The sequence below is a fragment of the Aspergillus campestris genome (genome assembly GCF_002847485.1).
Source record: "Aspergillus campestris IBT 28561 chromosome Unknown P168scaffold_14, whole genome shotgun sequence".
Taxonomy (NCBI): domain Eukaryota; kingdom Fungi; phylum Ascomycota; class Eurotiomycetes; order Eurotiales; family Aspergillaceae; genus Aspergillus; species Aspergillus campestris.
This window is the reverse complement of record NW_020194349.1, coordinates 206,626-226,097: the sequence shown is the minus strand read 5'-3', so window position 1 is coordinate 226,097 and position 19,472 is coordinate 206,626. Positions and strand designations below refer to the sequence as shown.

The following is a 19,472-nucleotide window of genomic DNA, read 5'->3' as shown; positions in this document are numbered from 1 at the left end:
CTCGCATGGGCCGATTGTATTATTATGAATATGGACAGTCGTTCCACGATGTCGTATGGTAGTTAAAAATACGACCATCATAATACCCCTCGGCCTTGATGCATTCCCAGCTATTTGTCTGGAACATGTTCTTGAGGGCGTCCGATGCGCGTTTGAAGAATTGACGTCTACCGTACTGTCGGCCTGATGGGTCAATGCATTTCAAGACACGATCATCACCCCGCTTGACAGCGACATCCGCATCTCCTCTACCCACCGTGATATCAAAATCCATCTCATCCCTGGCTTCGCTACAATAGTATTCCTCACTGAACTGATGAGGTTCCTCCCGGTAGGCTAGAGTAATCCCCGCGGCACAAGCTTCTTGCGCATATTCCGATTGCTTGGGTCGCTGCTCACCTTCCCAGTCATAGCAAGGCAGCGTGAATTCGACTTTCCAACCCGAATGGGATTAAATATGAGTGGCTATTGAATATGAGTGGCTATAATGGCTTTCCACTCCTCGATGCACGGTGAGTCCAACCATGGCCCCTCGTCGCCGCCCGCCGGTACCATCCACAGTTTCCGGTAGTCATCGGCCGCTAGGAGGGACGAGAAGCAGTCGGTGGTATGGACACTAGTATCAGGGCCTGATCCAACCCCATTGAACACTTTGAGGAGGTCAAACTGCAGGCCGGGGAATAGTCCGAGAACTGCACCGAGATGGAAGTACTGGATGCCGTGGCGGCGTTCATCGTCGTCTTCATCGTCGTCTCCATCGGTGGCTGACTCGCAGGTGGCGTTGCTCAAGTCTATGCTATCATTCTCCCCGAGCTCTCCATCTGAATCATTATGTTCCTCATACCGGAGGAGTCCTTCGTCTAGTTCAAGGTCGGCAGCATCGAGATTCCCATTTGGAGTATCGGGCTCCAAATCCCTGCCGCAGTCAAAAAGTTTGAGACCTGTTGGCGAGTGGCAGACTGCCAAGTGTTTCAGGCGCGTGATCTGTGCCATGTCCATCCTGCTGAGAACCTCTATCACGTCGGCGTTGTGATCGCAGATGATGTTCACATTGGGGATGGCGAGTGGCTCTGCCTCGTGGTAGATCAGACGGCAGACTCGTAGAAGAGCGAGATGGTCTTGTTTTTGTCCTGTCTGGTTATGGTTATTGATCGGAAATGCCGGAGATAGATGTCATGCCGGAGCTCTGGAGGTAGGGAAACGGATGACGACATGATTGGCGTGGGTACACGGAGTGAGGTACGTGATGTTTAATATCAAAGACGAACGGGACAAGAGAACAACGGATGGGAACAAATCCAGTAGAAATATAGATATATGTCGACGAATAATGAGATATCAAACTGAGGTTGAGAAAAGTTGAGCACGTCCAGCCTCCCACACTAACGCTTTGACGTGAATGATTGCCTGGTCACCTGAGCGACATAGACCACGTATTGTACTGAGCCCTGTCATCACTGACCCAGTCATTGTCTACAGTTATCTTTCCTAAGTTTCATCACTATGGGTTTCAGATCCTCCTGGGCCCAACATGGCTATTCTGTCTAGCTTGATCCAGTCATCGCTGTCCTCATAGCACTAATGTAGCAGAATCAACCGACAGACGAGTAGTCCAAAACAGGCACCTCGAACACCTCTGCCGTACATGTCGCATTGAAGAACGCATCGTGAACACAGCTCAGCGCAAACTCCGTACTTCCCGAATACGTGATGCGGCTTCCGTTCGCACAAGTCAGCGCATGCCCACTACCCAGCGTATAGTCAATCCTCCCAACAGACGTCTCCTCGTTCGAGCTGCCGTAGAATGAAACGATCCGTCCTGCGCCCCGATCTGAATACCCGCAGTTGCTTGCGCCATTCCCGATATCGTGGATGCGGTAGCCGATGTACTCGTCGTGGCAGGTTAGGCCGTCTTCGAAGACGATGTCTAGGGTTTGGGCGGGTCCGTACCCCCACGGCTCGTAGTTGGGCATGCCGGTGTAGCAGACGGGGACCATGCTGCCGTTGCAAGTTGTGGGGTTTGGCTCGCACCAGCCGCGACCGCAGAGGCAGCCTTGGGTGTTTTTGTCTGCCTCGTTGTGGATGCAGTCGAGGCTGTGGGAGCCGTTGTGCCAGTTGAAGGTGGTGACTGTCCAGGTGGGGATGGGACAGCCTTCTGGGGGTGTTATGGAGGTGGCTGCTGAGGTTGCAGAGAATGCGAGAAACGTGAGGATTGTTGTGAGTGCCATTGCTGTAATGCTTTTCTTTTCCGGGTAGGGTAAGACTTGGTTATGCCGAGGGGAGAGTAACTGCGAGTGTGATCGAGGGATGTGGACCCATTTATAGACCCACGATGTCATCGAGCTTGGGCACCGTATTCAACATAGCATTACTACCCTGTGATTGTGGCAAATATATGGATCAAGCAGAGGGCTGAACCACTGCAGGTCAGCTTGCTATATTGGTATTAGCTGGGCCAATCGGAGTCCCATCTGACCGGATGGCTAAGACATGTTTTGGATGCATTGGTCTGATTGGCACCGCGATATATCTGGACATGCAGTAGATTCTGCAGAAACAAGTCGCATAGTGATCGGTGTGAGAATCTTTGTCGAGGACCTATGAGCCACCATTTGCCTCGTGGGAAATTGCTCTAATTATTTTCGGAGAACTCGATTGCACCAAAGGAATGCACCGAAAGCATCAAGTGGTCTAATTAAAACTCCAAGAATAGGATGCATTGCAGGGAGTCTAACTGACCATGGAAATATCGCGAGGTTAGTGGGTGTCGCATGGTACAGGGACCTCCGTGACAACGTATGTACTAACAAAAGGTGTCACACTGTTAAAATGGACAGCAACTTTAGCTGCAGACAGATCGAACTAGTAAATGGTATGATCAGAAGTGCAGAGGAACCAAATGAAAAGCTGGAAATTTCCTATCGTTGGGAGTTGGGGAAGGAGAAGACACGCTCGGTTTGCATTTTGATATCAGTCGACGTGAACCTGAGGCAGCCAAGTCCGCTCACCTTCTTCTGTATGAAATCCATCAACTTCAACCCTCTCACACTGTCTCTCAGCCAGTGCATCATCCTCGGATCAGTAAGGGTGTACTTCCATCGACGGACTTGCTTTTGTGAGGTGATTGAACTCATCATTCAAGCTGTATGTGGTAGATATACTATACTTCCAGTCAAAGTGGCATGGTACAAAGAGAAAGGCTAACTAGGCCTAAATGATAACAGACAGGAATTTACACAGAGATCATCCACAAAGATGCCATTTGGAGAAGCGTGAAGCTCCAAGTCAACGGCGAGAACATAAATGTACGACTGAAATCTGCAGACAAGCACATGCCGGCAGCCAGACCAGGGTCTCCAACCCCGCTTCGTCAGCTCGCATCCAGATGAGGGGATCATGCATGACCCAAGGGAATAAGAGCAGGCTTGCATTACACCCCAGAAAGAACAGTCTTGAAACTTCTCATAATTTGATTTAACCCCAACGAACCTAAGCAAGCATAATGGGCGAATATAGCCCCGATTCGGCCCTACCACCCACCCTGGGTAGTAACACACCCGGTCCACATCCTGCCTCTATAACCCGACCTATCCACCACCCCGAATGGGACCAGGCGTCTGCCTCAGGATATCGCGTCTCGAACCATGTCATCGGCGAGTCGGTGCCTCGTCGCAACCCGTTCAAAGTTATAATCATCGGCGCTGGCGCTTCCGGAATTGATTTCCTTCATCATGCGAAAACTGCGCTCTCCGGTCTGAACGTCAAACTCCGCTGTGTTGAGAAAAACTCCGATGTCGGTGGGACCTGGCTTGAGAATCGATACCCCGGATGTGCGTGTGATGTCCCCAGCGCTAGTTACCAATTTCCGTGGCGGCCGAATCCGCATTGGTCACAGTATTACAGTGGTGCGCGGGAAATTTGGGCATACATGAAGGCTGTTGCGCTCGATGAGGGTCTCACACAATACATGGAGTTTGGGGTAGAGGTCAAAGGGGCAACCTGGGTGGATGAGACGGCAAGATGGGTGGTGAAGCTCGCGAAAGTGAATGGGCAGGAGTGGGAGGAGCAGTGTGACGTGCTGTTGAACGCAACAGGGGTGCTCAAGTATGTTTTATTTTTTACCTGTGTTTCTCCCATTTGTCCTGTTTCTCTCTATGCCCACCTGAATACTGACGCGACAGTAACTGGAAATGGCCGGATATACCCGGTTTGCACAGCTTTCGGGGAGATTTATTTCATACAGCTCGTTATCCCGAGAATTTCGACCTCAAGGGAAAGAGAGTCGCGGTGATTGGGACTGGTAGCTCAGGGGTTCAGACCGTTGCGTCGGTTTATCCTGATGCTGACAAGCTCTATACATGGGTGCGCAGTCCCACGTGGATCACGGCAGGGTTTGCACAGAAGTTTGCAGGCAAGGACGGTGCCAATTTCGACTGTACGCCGTTTCGCTGTAATTGCTCGAGAGTTGAGCTAATACTAGACAGATACAGAGCAAGACAAACTGGCCTGGGAGCAAGACCCAGAGAAATACCGGGAATACCGCAAGATGATCGAACACGAGCTGAACCAGCGGTTCAAGCTGGTTCTGCGAAACAGCGCCGAGTCCCAGCAGGCCAACGAGGTAGCATCCCTTCTCCCGTTCAAAGTTTCTACTAGCCCTGACAATGGTAAAGTTCTCCTATCGTGAAATGACAGCAAAATTGGCCGAGAACGCCGATATAGCAGCCCATATAATCCCCCAAAACTTCAACGTCGCGTGTCGCCGACCTACCCCAGGAAACGGTTACTTGGAAGCCCTGATCGGCGAAAAAACCACCATATTCATGGAAGACGTCGCCGGAATCACACCAAAAGGCTTTACCGTTCAATCGGGCGAGGAGTATGCTTGCGATGTAATCATTTGCGCGACAGGCTTTGACACCTCCTTTCGTCCTCGGTTCCCTATAACTGGCATAAACGGCAAGTCTTTGTCAGAGCTCTGGTCCAACATGCCGGAATCATATCTGGGCCTTGCAGTGCCCAGAATGCCCAACTACTTCATGTTCACAGGCCCGTTTACCCCCACAGCACAGGGTTCTATTCTGCCATTAATCACCAGTAAAAGCAAACATATCCTGCAGATCATCCGTAAGATGTACGTGCAGCATATCCGTCGCATGGTGCCCAGAGACAGTGCCATTGCAGACTTCATGGAGCACTGTCAAGCATACCTGCCGCGAACGTGTTGGGCAGATCCTTGCAGCAGCTGGTTCAAACAAGGGCGTGTGGATGGTCCGATTGCGATGTGGCCAGGCTCTCGGCTGGCCTATTTGGACGTGATGAGGTCCCCGCAGTGGGAAGACTACGATGTTGAATATGATTCCGGCAATCGATTTGGCTTTCTCGGGAGTGGATTCCATGTGAGCGAATTCGAGGCAAATGGGAATATCACGGACTATCTAGACGGGAATGTGATAGATGCTCCCCCGAGGGCGCTGATGGAGGAATTATATAACGGGAACTGATGGTAAATATGGCAGAGTACTACCAAAAATCGTGCTTTCCTTGTATGTTTCGATATGCTCACGCTGCTTCCAAGGGTCAACGGAACTGAGTGGTTGCTTCCTGATGAGAATTTCCTCATCATGGGGTATGACTGTGAATCAATGGAGACGGAATTCCCCATCGCGTCAACTATCTGGAACGCGACCCTCATTATTCTTTATTGATATTTAGGCCCCCACTACTTGGTATATTACTATTCATATAACGGCTCGAATTTCTTACCAGATTGGCAGCTTCTTCAAGTCTCTTACTCCACGTATCACTCACTTTCGCTCCCTTGTACACCATGTCGTTCAATGACCTCCCTGAAGATATTGTCCTCCCCATTTGCAAGATGGTAGGCCACCTGGCGATCTTTCATCTGAAGTCGGTCGAATACTCACCTAGCTGGCCTCTAGCTCAAAGATGTCTCGCCCCGGGCGCTGAGGGCTCTTAGTATGACCAATTCCGGGCTCTACAAAATAGCGGTGCCGCTAGTCTATGGAACCCTCTCTATCCGATTTTCTAATGTCGGAGAATTCATAGCGATTGCCGCGAGTATAAGCAAAACTGGCCTTGGGAGACCATTCCTAGAACACATCAAAAGAGTTGAGATCATGTCCTATCCGGAACGGACACTCCCAGTTCCTTTGGGACGCTACGTTTGGCGTACGAAGTATTATGGATGTCCGGATACGTCTAGATCTATGCAGCACTATATTTCTCATCATACGAGGTATACTGAAGACTTTGTGGGGCGTTGGATCCTGCCTGGAAGCCAATACTGGTCAGGGGATCTTCCCAGCTACATCAAATGGAAGTTTATTCGGCCACTTGTTTCGCTCCTTGAGCGCCTACCTCCTATCCAAGAGTTGTCTTATGCTGTGGCAAACCAGTTTCCTGAGCCCTTGTTGGAAGCTATCATTGCACACCATCCCTCCTGCCGAGTATCAGTTTGGTCGTCTCAGAGCTCCGATAAGCTCTGTAAACATATTCTTGCAGCCTTCTGGTCGAGTGGCAATTGGTTCAGTGGCCGATGGAACATGATGGTCGCCAATTCCCAATACCTTCACGCGATCACCATACATTACCCCGTTTTGTATAGTGCTAACAGATTTGGGTACCCCCATTGGCTTATTCCGCTTGTCGCTATGGCACCAAACCTGAAACACATTTATCTATACACCGACCTTTGCTGTAGGACCCCAGATAGCATGCCTGACAATCCACCTCCAATCGCATCGAGGCCCAACCTCAAATTACAGACGCTTTCTTTCTCTGTGACAACGACGGCGCAAAGATCTATCAGGTTCGTGTCCCAAATACACGGACTTTTTGCGTCTGGGTCAGCGATTCAACATGCTTTTGATGTTTGGGCAAATTCAATAGAACTTTCTCTCCTTCGAGAATTGATCCTAGCCGGGGCGAAGTATCCCGCAATGCTAACAGAGGTTGCTGCGGACCTGAAATGCCTGGAAAGGTTGGTAATTTGCGTCGAGCCTGATCAATGGCCCCAGGAATCCGCCACAGAGCTACGCCATTTATTTCAGCGTTTGAATCCATTAAAGCACCTTACCATACAAGGGCTAGTAGATATATCACTTATGCACGACATTCTCGGAAGACATGGTCCGCGTTTGGAAGGCCTCCTGTTTGAGCCTTACCTGAGTGACCGGACCTGGCTGTACCCGATTATTGACGACAATCAGCTTCAAAGGTTGGCAGAGGCCTGTCCAATCTTAAAAGATCTCCGGGTGCCCATCAGACGCTCTAAAGGGAATTGGACCGAGGTCCTTACCTACAGAGCCCTGGGAAGGTTCTCCCAGCTTTGCTGTTTGATCCTCGACCTCTACGGTGACCCACGGCCGGTCTCACCAGACGGAGTACACTATGTGAATAATCCTCCGAATTCAGCCGTGGAATTGGGACGTGGAACTCCAAGCAATATTCGAGATATTCTCATCAACTTCAACATTGACCGTTCTCTCGCCACTGCTATCTGGAAGGAGATCGCCTCGCACCAAGATTCTCATCGCCTCAACATGCTCCGTATTGTGCCGTGGGGAGTTGAGCCTTTCGGTGACAACTTAATCTACGTGTTGACACACTTATCACGGTCATTCCTCGTTACAAACTACGGGAAAGAAGTGGCCGAGATTGGAGAAAGGGAAAGGAAGGCAGTACTGGCAGACATGGGTCAAGGACCTGCTGGATCAAGGGTCACACCTGCGCTATGGGCAGCCTTGAACAGCATATGGCCGTGGCATGAAAGATGTCGTAGTGTTGCTCTACAGACAGATGATGCGTAAGGTGCATAAGGAGTTCTTGTGAGAAATATAATCGAGGCTACGGATATCAGTAATGTTGCGCAGATCCTTACCTCACTGCGTTCATTCTTAATTCTGCTGTCGGTGTGAGATAGCTATCAACTTGGATAAGAACTAGTGAATGAGATATTGCCATGAAGTCCGAGTGGGTATTAAAGTTCTACACCCATAGAAGGATCTGTCCAAGGAGCATTTTAAGCTGAATCTTCATATCCACCACTTTGCTTGATTCTTCCGGAAGACCATTCCTTTGTTGAATTAGCTATGAACCGCGAGAACTTGCGTTAGTCCCCCTGTATTCTTGAGACTCGTTCATAACATAGAGACCTTGTACTGATTCATGTATTACAGAAATAAAGAGGATCAAACTATAATATTGCTCTGGGGACAGCTCATCAGACAGCCCAGCCAGCAAAGCAGAAATCCCCCAGCCACACGCCTTTGATACAGGGAAATTATATGCTGATTGCTGTCTAGCCCACTTCTAACTAGACTTATCCATCGTCTTACCTGCCAAATCCCGACTATCTTTCGCATTAATCGTCTGAAACAAGCTCGGAAACATCGACGCCCCGTCGTCCCGGGCCCGGATATAATACGAGGTATCAGCGTCCGGGCGATGCTCCATCTGGCTAAAGCCGTTCCCCAAATATGCAAAGCGGTTCTTGCTCGCATACGTGACGTCGTAGTCGTCGTAGCGCGGCTTCGCCATCGTCTCGATGTAGTGCAGCACGCTGCCCGGCCACAGCGCGGTGACCTTGCCCGTCACGGGGCTCTTGTACCATGTCTTACAGTTGGAGTTCCACACCGTCTGCTCCATGAATAGGTCTTTTTGCGTTATGAAGTCGTCGACGGCTTCGCGTTTGGGGTCGAATGCTTTGATGTCCTCCTTTTGCCACCGATTGAGGAACTCTGCGATGTAGGATCCTTGCACTTCGATGCTGATGATCGAGGGGCCGCTGCCTACCGGGGAGTTGGGGCCGAGGAACATGAAGTAGTTTGGAAATCCGCTTGCGGCTACGCCTAAGTAGCTGCGTGGCTCGTGGGCCCATTCGTCTTGGAGGTTGTGGCCGGAGCGGCCGATCAGGGGGAAGCGTGGGCGGAAGGTTGTGTCGAAGCCGGTGGCGCAGATGAGTATGTCTAGCTCGGTCTCGGTCCCGGTGGAGGTGATACAGCTTGTAGGGGTGATTTCGGTGATTTCGCCGTACAGTGTAGTGACGTTCGGGAGGGTCAGGCTCTCGAGATAGTTTACGCCGGGCTTGGACAGAGTTGGTCAGCCGCGGCGATTGATTAAGATAGAGGGCAAAGATACAAGGGGAAAATACCGTTAGTCGACGACATCCCACCGGGAAATCGGGGATCAGCTGTTCAGCAAGCTCTTCGTTGTTGATCTTCTCCTTCATGCTGGCCTTCATATACTCGGCTGTCTGGGTCTGTATAGGCCAGTCGTTGATGAAGAGCGGATACACGCCTGTCAACACCTTTTCGGTGGCCTTGCGCATCTTCAAGTATTCCTCGGGATTTTCACGAAATTGCTGCCTCTCTTCATCTGTATGTTCGCGCATTTCTGACCCAAATGTTGGGATCACCCATGTGGGCTTCCGGACGAAGGTCGTTACATGTTTGGCGACTTTCTGGATCTGGGGAAGGATCTGGATTCCCGACGAGCTGATGTGGTTAGTGTACGTGCACAGTAGGCTAGGGAACTAGACGTACCCATTGCCAATGAGCCCGACGCGCTTCCCCGTCAGATCGACGTTGTCGTCCCAGGCTGCGGTGTGGAGCAGCGGACCCTTGAAGCTCTGGATACCGGGAATTGTAGGCCAGCGCCACGAATTCAAGACACCACATGCATTGATGAGAAAGTCACATCGTCGCTCAAAGGTAGAATCTATCTCTCGGTTGTAGACCTGCACTACCCACTCGGAGGCGTTCTCGTCCCAGCGGGTTTCGGTCACCTCGTGGTGACTCGCGATGTACTGACGGAGCTCGTGCTTGTCGACGAAGTCACTGAAGTATTGGAAGATCTCGCGCGATGAGGAATAGGTGGAAGACCAGTCGCACTTGGGATCGAAAGTGTACGTGTAGTTGTGACTATTCCATTTAGCGGGATGAAGCTTGAGTGCTTGACAGACAGAAGAGATGGACTTACGCAGGAACGTCGCATGCGCAACCCGGATACCGATTCTCAAACCACGTTCCCCCAATGTCTGCATTCTTCTCGTATATATCTAGCACAAAGTCTGTGAAATTGTACTTCAATTTGTATGCCATGTAGATTCCCGATGCCCCCGCGCCGATGACAATCACGCGCATGGTTCGATTTGCATGAAGCGGCGCATCGCGACACTGTGGTTTGGGGCCGTTACCGACATGATGCGCATCTGGAACTGTCATTTTCTTTCCGTTGAGCGATTGAGTCGGGCATGGCGGAGAAGAAGGCTTCAATGGTAGGCGCAGGGGCAGAGAATTTATACTATACCCCGCGACTTCATGCTAATGATCCATGTCGCAAGATTGACATTAGCCTAGTTGGCGCCATTCTGGACCTCGTATTCTGTTCTTATTTTATTGGCCAGATGGGGGCATCTGTGAAGATCCCTTGAGTGCGATAGGTGCTCAAACCACGCCAAGGAGGGGTAGATAGGAGCCTCGTATTGATTGGATGCTCCTCTGGTCCGAGGTCCATGGCCAAGGTCTTTGTAGCGAAGAGCTCTCGAAAACCAGTTGATAAAGACTCCTCCGGTCCGAGATCCGTGCTTGAAGACTTTGTACAGAATGCCCTCGACAAACATTCCACTTGGAGTAACGGTATTGGTGTCATGAAGCTGCGCAGTTTGTCCTCCGCCCTCGCATCCAAGATCCGCTATGCCCCACTGTCACTTAGGGCTAGTCGATATAAACGTCCCGGTGGGTTAGTGTCAGCCATCTAGCTCGGATTTTCGTTGGTGTTAGAAAATAGTCAGTCCCACGACTGAGAGGGACTAAACAATGGGACGCTAGGCCGACAGGAATTGATTCTTTTAGCGCGTGATTGCTGGTCCTTGGTCCGAGGCTATGGCATTGGTAGGCGATATTGGTGTTATACAGAGTGGCGATTTTAACATATTGATGCCATTGTACCGGCCGAACTTGGGTTCTTTCGTTGGTACAATCGATCCATACATCCGCGAAGGATAAGTGATTGATGGGACCCTGAACGATCTCTGCATGTTCAAGTTACCAGAAGTCGACACGGAAATACACGCAGCCTGCTATGGTCCATGAACCAACGTAACGTAAAGCTCCCCTGACTCAGGGCTGATCCTTATCTAGATTTCGGCGAGTGACGTCGGTCTAGGCCTTGGCCGTGTCGAGATCTAGTAAAACACGCAACCACTCGAACGAGCCTCGTGACGTCCCACGAGTCTAGCATTCATGGAATGGCAATATACAATAGCTGTGTCAGGGCTAGAGTTTGGTGACGCGGTTTGCTTTCCGCTAGACGGGGGTGGGTCCCTGGGGTGTGTCCGGCCACCAAGGATGGCTCCCAAACTCCACGGGCGGAGTGAGCCCCCACCGGGATCCGGTATTTTCTTCCCTTCACCCTCAAGATACCTGGCCTGGTCAATAGGCACCGGCAGGTCCTTTTACGGACGTGACCAAGGTCCATCCACCAGTCAAGGCGGAGCTCCCTCCCTTCCATCTGCTTTGTTGAAATGGGTGACGTCGCCGTTGTGGAGACGGATGAGGAATTGACAATTGGCGCAGGGGTCTACCAGGCCGCGCCATATAAATCCAGACAATCGGTCATCGTACAGATGTGCGAAGTTCACGTATCTGCTGGACAAAGCCAAGCCGTGCACCCGCCCCGCTTCTTCTCCCGTCCTACAAGTCACCAAAACCCTGCGGAAGGGATAGGTCTCGCCGCAGCGGCCAAACGGCGTACCCCGGCCTCTTGACGCTCGGATGGTGGGGGTCCATGTCTGCGACCAGTTGGCCAGCGTCAACAACGGAGATCTTATCACCCCATAACGAGCGCGGTCCAGAACGGCCAGCCAGGATCCTCCTACCCCACGGGTAGCAAAGCCTCCCCTCGAGGCGCCCGGGCAGTACTCCCCGGCTTCCGTCCAAGTGCACTGAAAGATAGCCGGCCATTTCCCCTCTCCGAGGAGCTTCATACACCACTGCCCAAAGACAGCGGTAAGCGGAAGGTAAAAATTCCGCTTTGTGGCCCCCGTGGGAGCACTGCCTAGACTACTCATGAAGAGCCCTAGAAGGTCTGGAAGCGCCCAATATGCGATTCCCTCGTGCTTCCACTTGATGAGACGAAGGCTTGCTACCGCGGACGGCCAGTGAGGGTTCGCTTCGCGAGCGATGCTCTGTGACGGGGGAGGGATGAGGTATCCGCTGCCGTCGGGACAACTGTTATAGAAGTCAGCAATGTCCACGCCGCGCTTGGCTTTATAGTGCTGCCGAATCACCGACCGAAGTCGCGTCACGTTCTGATGAATTGACATCCGGATTTCTGCACACTGGGAGGGAATGCCGTATACCCCTGGGCGGTTGACGATATCCTGCAAACAGGCAACAATCTCGTCCAGCGTAAAGCTGTAGGCGATTCGAAGATCAACTTGGCCATTTAGCCAGCGAAGAAGCTGCTCAGCCATTGTGACAACGCTGGTGATAGACGTGCCTCTACAATATCCTACAAGACTACGAAGGACAACAACTTGTTACTGTGGGCGACCGGAGTCACGTCTGCTCTTTCTCTTTCCCGATTCAGCTGGAGCATCTTCCCTTTACTAACCCGTTCATTTTTTCTTCCCCGAACAAAAGTCTGGATTTACCATATAGGAGCATACAATGGGCCTCTTGCAGCAGGATAGGGAGGGTCTCAACAACTAAATCAATTCCAGGCCAATGACAGTGGGTAAAGATGCTGGTTAGGCAGATTCATGATTAGTGCTACTCGCTTTTCGATGTCAGCCGCAAGTGCGTGGCTGCGGCAGTTTTGGGTGCCCTTTGGGGAAAGATAGATGGAGATTAATATATATAGAGAAGGACTCACGGTGACTACAAGACTCTGAAGGCCTGATGTATGATAGATGCGCAGTTCAGATGCTTAAATGAGGACATTACGGAAATTGACTCCTAGTGTTCCTTGATACTGACTCATCACCCAACTCTAAGAAATAGTTAACAACTTAAACTTACCATAGTAGTTACGTATGTACTACTAAGCATTTCTACCCACCACCACCACTCCTACTACTGCTCCTACTACCAGTGCCCCGATCCTTGGATATTGCAACGACTGATCTCTCACATTGAACCAGTCTTTGCCATGGAAATTTCGGTAGGTCACAGAAAGCACAACCGCATCGAGTCTAATCGAACGAACAGACCGATCAAATTCCAGACGGATGGTCGAACGACCCGCAACACCTCCAGGTGTATTTCAGGCCCAATTCGCAAGAGATGGAATTCGCGAGAGACCATGGCCTCGATAATGTCTCGCTACTGCTCTTTAATACACCCGATACTGGGAGTCTTGGGTTCATCATCACGTCGGGGGGGCGTTATTATTGGGGTGATTTGATGATTGACCATCTCTTTGAGATCACCCAGCCAAAGACTTTCCCAGCGATTCTACGCCGTCTTGCCCAAGGGGGGATGACGGCTTTGAGAATGAAACGGATGAAGCAGATACCGCTCGAGGGAGAGAACAAGGACGTCTGAGTCGATTGAGTCGGCGGAATAGTCTTTCAAAATGAATCTACATGGATCATCTCATCGTCTTCACAGTCGACGGAAGACGAGCGAAGGTGGTAAATTCGAAAGTACTGAGGTGACACGAGACCAAGCATTTCCAAGTCAAATTGACCCAGTTCCGTCTCTCAACAAAGACCTTCTTGCCAACATTCAAGTGAGGCGTGTTGTAGCTCCAGTAAACACCCTGTATAGTCCTCGAGGGGAGATCTATATAATTCTCCCGGGCTTTGATTAGGGGCCTAGTATACCAGACACAATCAGAACAACCCAATACAATTCCTCACCAGAAACCACGCATGCGACCATATTAATCTAGTCATCTTGATCGACAAGAACTTAAATATCCAGAGGATCTATCAATCTTCCACCATCTCTATAGAAAGTGTTCCCCGACACGCTATACCGCATCCAGTAATTCTGCAATCACCTGCCATCGCCCTTAGTCAACCGATCCCCGATCCCCTCCTCCAAAACCATCTCCAACTTCCATCTGGATTTCCCTCCTCACGCCAATGACTCCCACGCCCTCTCGATCGACCAAGGCCAACGGTCTGGCATCGTTGGCCTGTACGGAGTGTCGCAAACAACATTTGAAATGCGACGCCGGGAGACCGTCTTGTGCGCGATGTGTGCAAGGTGGGACACTATGCCAGTATTTGCCTTCGCGACGGGGCGGTCGCCGACGGGCTCGCGACTCGCCCTATCACCAATCCCGCTCGGTCCCGAGCGCGTTGGGTGATATTTCTAGTGTCCGTAAACGGTTCCTTCTGACGCATGGATTCAACAAAATTGACGGTTCTTTTTTAGGCACGATACCCGACAATGGGCTCCGTGCTGCAAATTCACCCCAATGCGCAGACGCACACCCCTGACAATACCCCGTCGGAGCGAATCGGGGACTCGGATTTGTCCAGCATCTCCACCGACCAGATCCCGTGGCCCACGATGCTGCCTCCAAGCGTGTCCGGTTCAAATTATACCGAGCAGCCCGGTCGGTCCTGGACAGACGATGACCGTTTACCGCGCCTCTATTATGAGAACTTCCACGCCGCGCATCCCGTGCTGGTGCCGAGTACCGCATACAACGACCGGAACTATCCACAGTTCCTGCAGCTTGTGGTGAATTTTGTGGGCTCCAACTATGTCCCCTCGAGTCCCAGCCAGGAGTTCAAAGCCCAGATTGCTGCCGAGTTGGCCAACAGCAACGACCGGTCCCCGTGCATGGTCCAGGCCTGTCTGATTTACTCGATTGCCCTCTACGCTCGCAACGAATGGCCGGAAGCCCAAGATGCCTTTGCGCGCAGTCTGGAGCTGGCCTTGGAACTGGGCATGAATCGGTCGGATTTCGCCTTGTCCGCGCATCCGGAGCAGTCCGTCGACGCGGAGAGCATGCGCCGGACATGGTGGGAGCTGTATGTCACCGACATCTACCGGGCGGTCACCTTCAAATCGAATCCTATCCGTTGCAGTGCCGTCTCGGCCGAGGTGTCCCTCCCCTGCGAGGAATCCATCTACAATGGGGGTGGTGATATTCCCAAGCCGCGCATGATCCTCGACTTTCGGCGGCGCATCTTCGCCGCCGATGACGATCTGTTTTCCTCGTTTAGCTACCGGATTGAGGCCGCGATGATCTTATGCCGGGTGTTGGTGCTCAATCGGCTCCGAGACTGTCATCGCGACCACCTGCAGGCCGTCGAGAATGCGTTGGTCAGTTGGATCAACCATTTGCCCCCCAAGAAACTGGACATTGTCGACTGCTACGGCAATGTCGACGAAATGATGTTCCAGGCGCATTTGACCATTTCCTACGCCGCGATGTTGCTTCATCTACCTCGGAGCGACTTGCAGCCCGTTCTGCAGGAACCCGACGATCGCTTCTGGCCGGGTGCGTCTGCCCAGTTCTCCTCGACCTTCACCCGCTTGGTGCACAGCATCAAGTCGACCGAGGCGTCGAGACGGGTGTCAGATTTGATTTCGGTCTGCCCCAACGTGCAAAAACATACCCCATTCGTCATCCCGGCCTTGGCACTGTGCGGCATGATCCAGATCGCCACGTCCAAAAGCCACTCCGAGGAATGTTTCGACCATCACTGCAATCGTGTAACCCTCGTGCTCGGTTGTTTGAAAAGCACGAAACGGACGTGGTCCGTGGCCGAGACAGCATACGATTGTCTCCGGTCATCCGCCGCGGAGGTATTGTCGCGCTCAATGGACCGGTGGAATTCAGAGCCACTGAACAGGCTGATCCCCACCGAACCCGCGCCTAATGGACCCGAACGGCCCAGCTCGGGCGGTCGACCCGCCTTGCGTACGATGGATGGGAGTGAATTCATGCCCCCCGACTTGGCCCCCGCGTTCATCGACCCCACCTGTTACAATGCCTCCTTTTTCAGTCCCGTTCCAACGTTTGATCTAAGCTAGAGGATATGAGAGGACACATTCCCGTCAAGGGACTCCAGTTGGGGTCTGGCCCGCCCCTTGATAAAGCGAGTTTAACCGACGACCGGCGGTCGGCGAGTGCTTCCACCATTCGCCGAATGGGTACTGATAAGCGATATCATTGGTTTGTCGGTTTCATTCCCCACAAGGATCCATGATACCTCCTCCTGCGGTCGGGGATGATCTACAGCCCGACGTTTGTGAATCATCTACATTGGTTGGGCCTAGCCACTTTAATGTTACACATAGTAACATTACTTGTATGCGAGAAGCCAATTCTTATCACCCCATGGCAGCTGAAATAATGATCACTCGTTCAGGAGAGAGAGCACATCAGGACCCCCTGGTTACATCCGACGTCTCGGACGGTCAGCTGGGCCTGCTGCAGCCTCGGGAATCCCGAGCTTGCTCAATGCCTGTATTATACTCGGCGAAGGAATGTGGGTGGACAGCTCGGATGGTTACATTGCCATCCAGGCACGATATTCCCAGTGTCTTGACAGCGTCTCGCTCTTAAATAACTGTCGCCGTGCATGGGATAAACACGAGTATATCGCACAGGTTTATCTTGCGTACCTGAAATATCCCCACTTGATTTGCATTTGTGTCATATATATTACCTTGATGGTCTACGAGCCGTTGTTCCACCGGGGCACAATTTAAGGTTATCTAGCCATACCGCCATGTCCATCCCGGGGATGGCACAAGCACCGGATATTGCACCGTCAACTAGTTTCCCTGATAGCGCTGATAACAGTCGATCCCTTGCGACAAATCATATGGAACAGTCCGTATGATTGATTGCCCAGCATTCCTTGACCGGTTGTTGGCCGACCCTGTAAAGGGTGAGAGTTCCATGGCTCGGCGACCGGTCAATCGCCGATCGACCATGCATATCTCGGTGACGTCCTTTGGCAGCCTTCGAGTCCTTATATACTGGGTCTTTCGCTGCTTTCGAGAACCAAATATCCTCAACCTCAATATTGAATTCAAACTCTATAATAAGAACCGAACAAACAAAACAATAAATCATGTCCTCCGCAATCCTCTCCCCCAACACCGGGATCACTCCCGCTACCACTCCCCACTACCAGTCTGGTTCAGACCGATACACCCTCGATGACTTAGTAGCCTCTATTAAAGAACACCTTGGAGAGCAAGGCGGCATTTCTTCCGAAGAAGTCGACGAGGATTACCTGATCTCCCTCGCCAAAAAGTACAACTCCAACCCAGCAGACTGGGCACCCTACTGCTACAACGACCCGAGCAAGAACTACACCCGCAACGCAATTGAAAACATTAACAACAAAGCGAACATCGTATGTCTCCCTCACGCGCCACCTACTCCCGATCATTTATACTAACGCACGAGCCCCAAAACAGCTCTTACTGGTATGGAACCCGGGCAAAGGCTCCCCGATCCACGACCACGCCAACGCCCACTGCATCATGAAAGTCCTTGCCGGCGAGCTCTGCGAGACCGTCTATCGCGCTCCCCCTTCGTCTGTCAATGACGATCACGAGTCCGGCTACGGCTCCGGGAGTGGGACCGATGGGGAACAGACCGATAAGCCGCTGCAGATCAAGTCGGTAAATACCCATGGCGCTAACGAAGTGGCCTATATCTCGGATGAGATTGGGTTGCATCGTGTGCACAACCCGAGTTCTTCGCGTTTGGCAGTTTCTCTTCATTGTAAGTTCCTTCGCCTGTCTGTCCGCCGTTCTTGTGGCCGGGTTAGATGCTGTATTTTGGACGGAATGCTAACGGGCTACTGCTTGTGTAGTGTATACTCCGCCCAATGCTGCCGACTACGGGTATAACATCTTTGATGAAAAGACCGGAAAGGCGTGTTTCGTGCCGCAGGCGAAGTCAGTTTCGCCTTCTGCAGAGTGTACCCAGTCATAGGTATCTTCTTGTTGGTTGATTGCGCTTTGTCCTGGTTTTATGGATGGGAGTTGCGGTTCGGGTGAAGGGTTATATTGTCGTTTCTAGTGACGCGTTCGAGCCAGCATGATTGCTTTCATTATTGTTGTTATCACTTGGCATACTCAGCTGGAATGAGATGTACACATTGATTTATTGAACGCTTTATTATAATTCATTCGGTTACTACAATAATTCACTGTGGGGTAGGAAATATGACAATCTGTAGATCTCAAACTTTTAAAATGCCTTTCAACCAACAAATATAGAACGTAGCCACAGGAAAATGCATGGCAAACCAAACATTGGTTCGCACCCGTTTTGTGGCCAAACCAGAACCCGTCGGCGACCCATCGGCGACCCGTCGGCGACCGACCGACCACCCCTTTCGGTGATTGACCCGGGATAACAACTATACGTCAGTCCGCATCCCCATCATGCGATAAGCATCCAATCCAGTCGCGGAATGAAGCAATAAACCAAGTCAGGTAGGTCAGTCACTTTGAATCGGACGCTCCCGTCTTGATCCACCGCGACTCCACCCGTCTGGCGTCGGATTCTTATACCGCGTCTTCACCGCATCTTGTCTCCCGGTACGTACTATTGCCTGTCTGGCTTGGGGTGCTTATATTGGGTTGAGTAGTGAGCCGTCTGAGACATTCTCCGATTTGCTCCTGACTAGGATGGATCTGTCCCCTGCTATGTCTGCGGGAGGAAGATAGACAGGGTTGCTATGGTGTCGGTTGAAGACGCGAAACTGACCGCCGGAATATTGAACCTTTGCTAGCCGACTGCCTGGTATAAGCGGCGATGGCTGGGATGGGGAATGGGTGGTTTCTGGACGTTCTTTATTAACTTGTTTTGGGCCAGTATTGAATCCTGGGGGTGTTGTTCAGAGTGTTTCTGTGAGGCTTTCGGCCCCCCTTGGCGTCCCGCTTATAGTTTGTTATATATGTAAAGCGGACATGATTCGACTATTACTTCGAAAACCCCTTCGTGACTCGCTTGATGGTGTGTTATCATGAACTGAGACAATGCCTGGGCTTGGTTAACTGTTATCCTCCGTAGAATATTCGACCTCCATCTTTCCTAACGGCGGCAGTACGGCCCACGGTATATCGGCAATCAAAATGCAGTTGGAGATTACCAACTATGAGTAGTGGTTCTTCTCACACTGCATAGGCGTACATTGCTTGCCTAGCGAGTGGCTTCTGCCTTGTTTCACGTCCATAATGATGCTATGTCTAGTATCAATAGCAACCCGAAGTTTCTCCGTACTATCTGCAGTGCAGTGGTCAGTACATAGTAATTATTGATCCTTAATGGTCACACATGAAACCCTGTTCAGCATAGTCTAGCCTTACAGTACATAGAACGAATAAATATGGATTGGGTCATACGTGGCTTCGCTAGTTCTATGACTGTAAGTAATAGCGCTCGAGTAACGTTGAAGGCTACACGGATGTATGACAACCACGTCTTATCTTCCTTGTGTATGCACAGAT

The 19,472-nt window shown here is 51.4% G+C and overlaps 8 protein-coding genes across 8 annotated transcripts; 4 read left to right on the top strand and 4 right to left on the bottom strand.

Moving 5' to 3' along the window:
• Positions 1 to 369: 369 nt before the first annotated feature.
• Positions 370 to 1,295, bottom strand: P168DRAFT_68457 (uncharacterized protein). Its single transcript, XM_024842102.1, has one exon. It carries the CDS (start codon positions 997 to 999, stop codon positions 466 to 468), a length of 534 nt encoding a protein of 177 aa, XP_024689069.1. The 5' UTR covers positions 1,000 to 1,295; the 3' UTR covers positions 370 to 465.
• An 86-nt stretch (positions 1,296 to 1,381) lies between these two features.
• On the bottom strand, positions 1,382 to 2,228 carry P168DRAFT_275726 (uncharacterized protein; the record flags this gene model as incomplete). Its single annotated transcript, XM_024835513.1, has 1 exon — positions 1,382 to 2,228. One exon carries the CDS (start codon positions 2,226 to 2,228, stop codon positions 1,593 to 1,595), a length of 636 nt encoding a protein of 211 aa, XP_024689068.1. The 3' UTR covers positions 1,382 to 1,592.
• Positions 2,229 to 3,502: 1,274 nt separating this feature from the next.
• On the top strand, positions 3,503 to 5,600 carry P168DRAFT_275723 (flavin-containing monooxygenase; the record flags this gene model as incomplete). The annotated part of the gene is made up of 4 exons (XM_024835512.1): positions 3,503 to 4,104; positions 4,182 to 4,435; positions 4,485 to 4,621; positions 4,674 to 5,600. The coding sequence occupies 4 exons, from the start codon at positions 3,503 to 3,505 to the stop codon at positions 5,502 to 5,504; spliced, it is 1,824 nt and encodes a 607-aa protein (XP_024689067.1). The 3' UTR covers positions 5,505 to 5,600.
• Positions 5,601 to 7,027: 1,427 nt separating this feature from the next.
• P168DRAFT_313309 (flavin-containing monooxygenase) lies at positions 7,028 to 10,166 on the bottom strand (the record flags this gene model as incomplete). The annotated part of the gene is made up of 5 exons (XM_024839652.1): positions 7,028 to 7,055; positions 8,420 to 9,108; positions 9,176 to 9,518; positions 9,567 to 9,944; positions 10,003 to 10,166. 5 exons carry the CDS (start codon positions 10,164 to 10,166, stop codon positions 7,028 to 7,030), a joined length of 1,602 nt encoding a protein of 533 aa, XP_024689066.1.
• A 1,343-nt stretch (positions 10,167 to 11,509) lies between these two features.
• P168DRAFT_307409 (uncharacterized protein) lies at positions 11,510 to 12,616 on the bottom strand (the record flags this gene model as incomplete). Its single annotated transcript, XM_024839103.1, has 1 exon — positions 11,510 to 12,616. Exon 1 carries the CDS (start codon positions 12,497 to 12,499, stop codon positions 11,510 to 11,512), a length of 990 nt encoding a protein of 329 aa, XP_024689065.1. The 5' UTR covers positions 12,500 to 12,616.
• Positions 12,617 to 13,088: 472 nt separating this feature from the next.
• P168DRAFT_68433 (uncharacterized protein) lies at positions 13,089 to 13,824 on the top strand. Its single transcript, XM_024842101.1, has 2 exons — positions 13,089 to 13,188; positions 13,236 to 13,824. Exons 1-2 carry the CDS (start codon positions 13,177 to 13,179, stop codon positions 13,569 to 13,571), a joined length of 348 nt encoding a protein of 115 aa, XP_024689064.1. The 5' UTR covers positions 13,089 to 13,176; the 3' UTR covers positions 13,572 to 13,824.
• A 292-nt stretch (positions 13,825 to 14,116) lies between these two features.
• P168DRAFT_243712 (Zn(II)2Cys6 transcription factor) lies at positions 14,117 to 16,025 on the top strand (the record flags this gene model as incomplete). Its single annotated transcript, XM_024833879.1, has 2 exons — positions 14,117 to 14,353; positions 14,412 to 16,025. 2 exons carry the CDS (start codon positions 14,117 to 14,119, stop codon positions 16,023 to 16,025), a joined length of 1,851 nt encoding a protein of 616 aa, XP_024689063.1.
• Positions 16,026 to 16,817: 792 nt separating this feature from the next.
• P168DRAFT_68416 (cysteine dioxygenase) lies at positions 16,818 to 18,021 on the top strand. The gene is made up of 3 exons (XM_024842100.1): positions 16,818 to 17,362; positions 17,427 to 17,736; positions 17,828 to 18,021. Exons 1-3 carry the CDS (start codon positions 17,075 to 17,077, stop codon positions 17,947 to 17,949), a joined length of 720 nt encoding a protein of 239 aa, XP_024689062.1. The 5' UTR covers positions 16,818 to 17,074; the 3' UTR covers positions 17,950 to 18,021.
• Positions 18,022 to 19,472: the final 1,451 nt, after the last annotated feature.

Coding starts and splice junctions, on each gene's coding strand:
- P168DRAFT_68457 (XM_024842102.1), bottom strand. CDS start 999: ATGGACATGGCACAGATCACGCGCCTGAAACACTTGGCAGTCTGCCAC.
- P168DRAFT_68416 (XM_024842100.1), top strand. CDS start 17,075: ATGTCCTCCGCAATCCTCTCCCCCAACACCGGGATCACTCCCGCTACC. Junction 17,363..17,426: donor TTAACAACAAAGCGAACATC/GTATGTCTCCCT, acceptor GCCCCAAAACAG/CTCTTACTGGTATGGAACCC. Junction 17,737..17,827: donor TTTGGCAGTTTCTCTTCATT/GTAAGTTCCTTC, acceptor CTGCTTGTGTAG/TGTATACTCCGCCCAATGCT.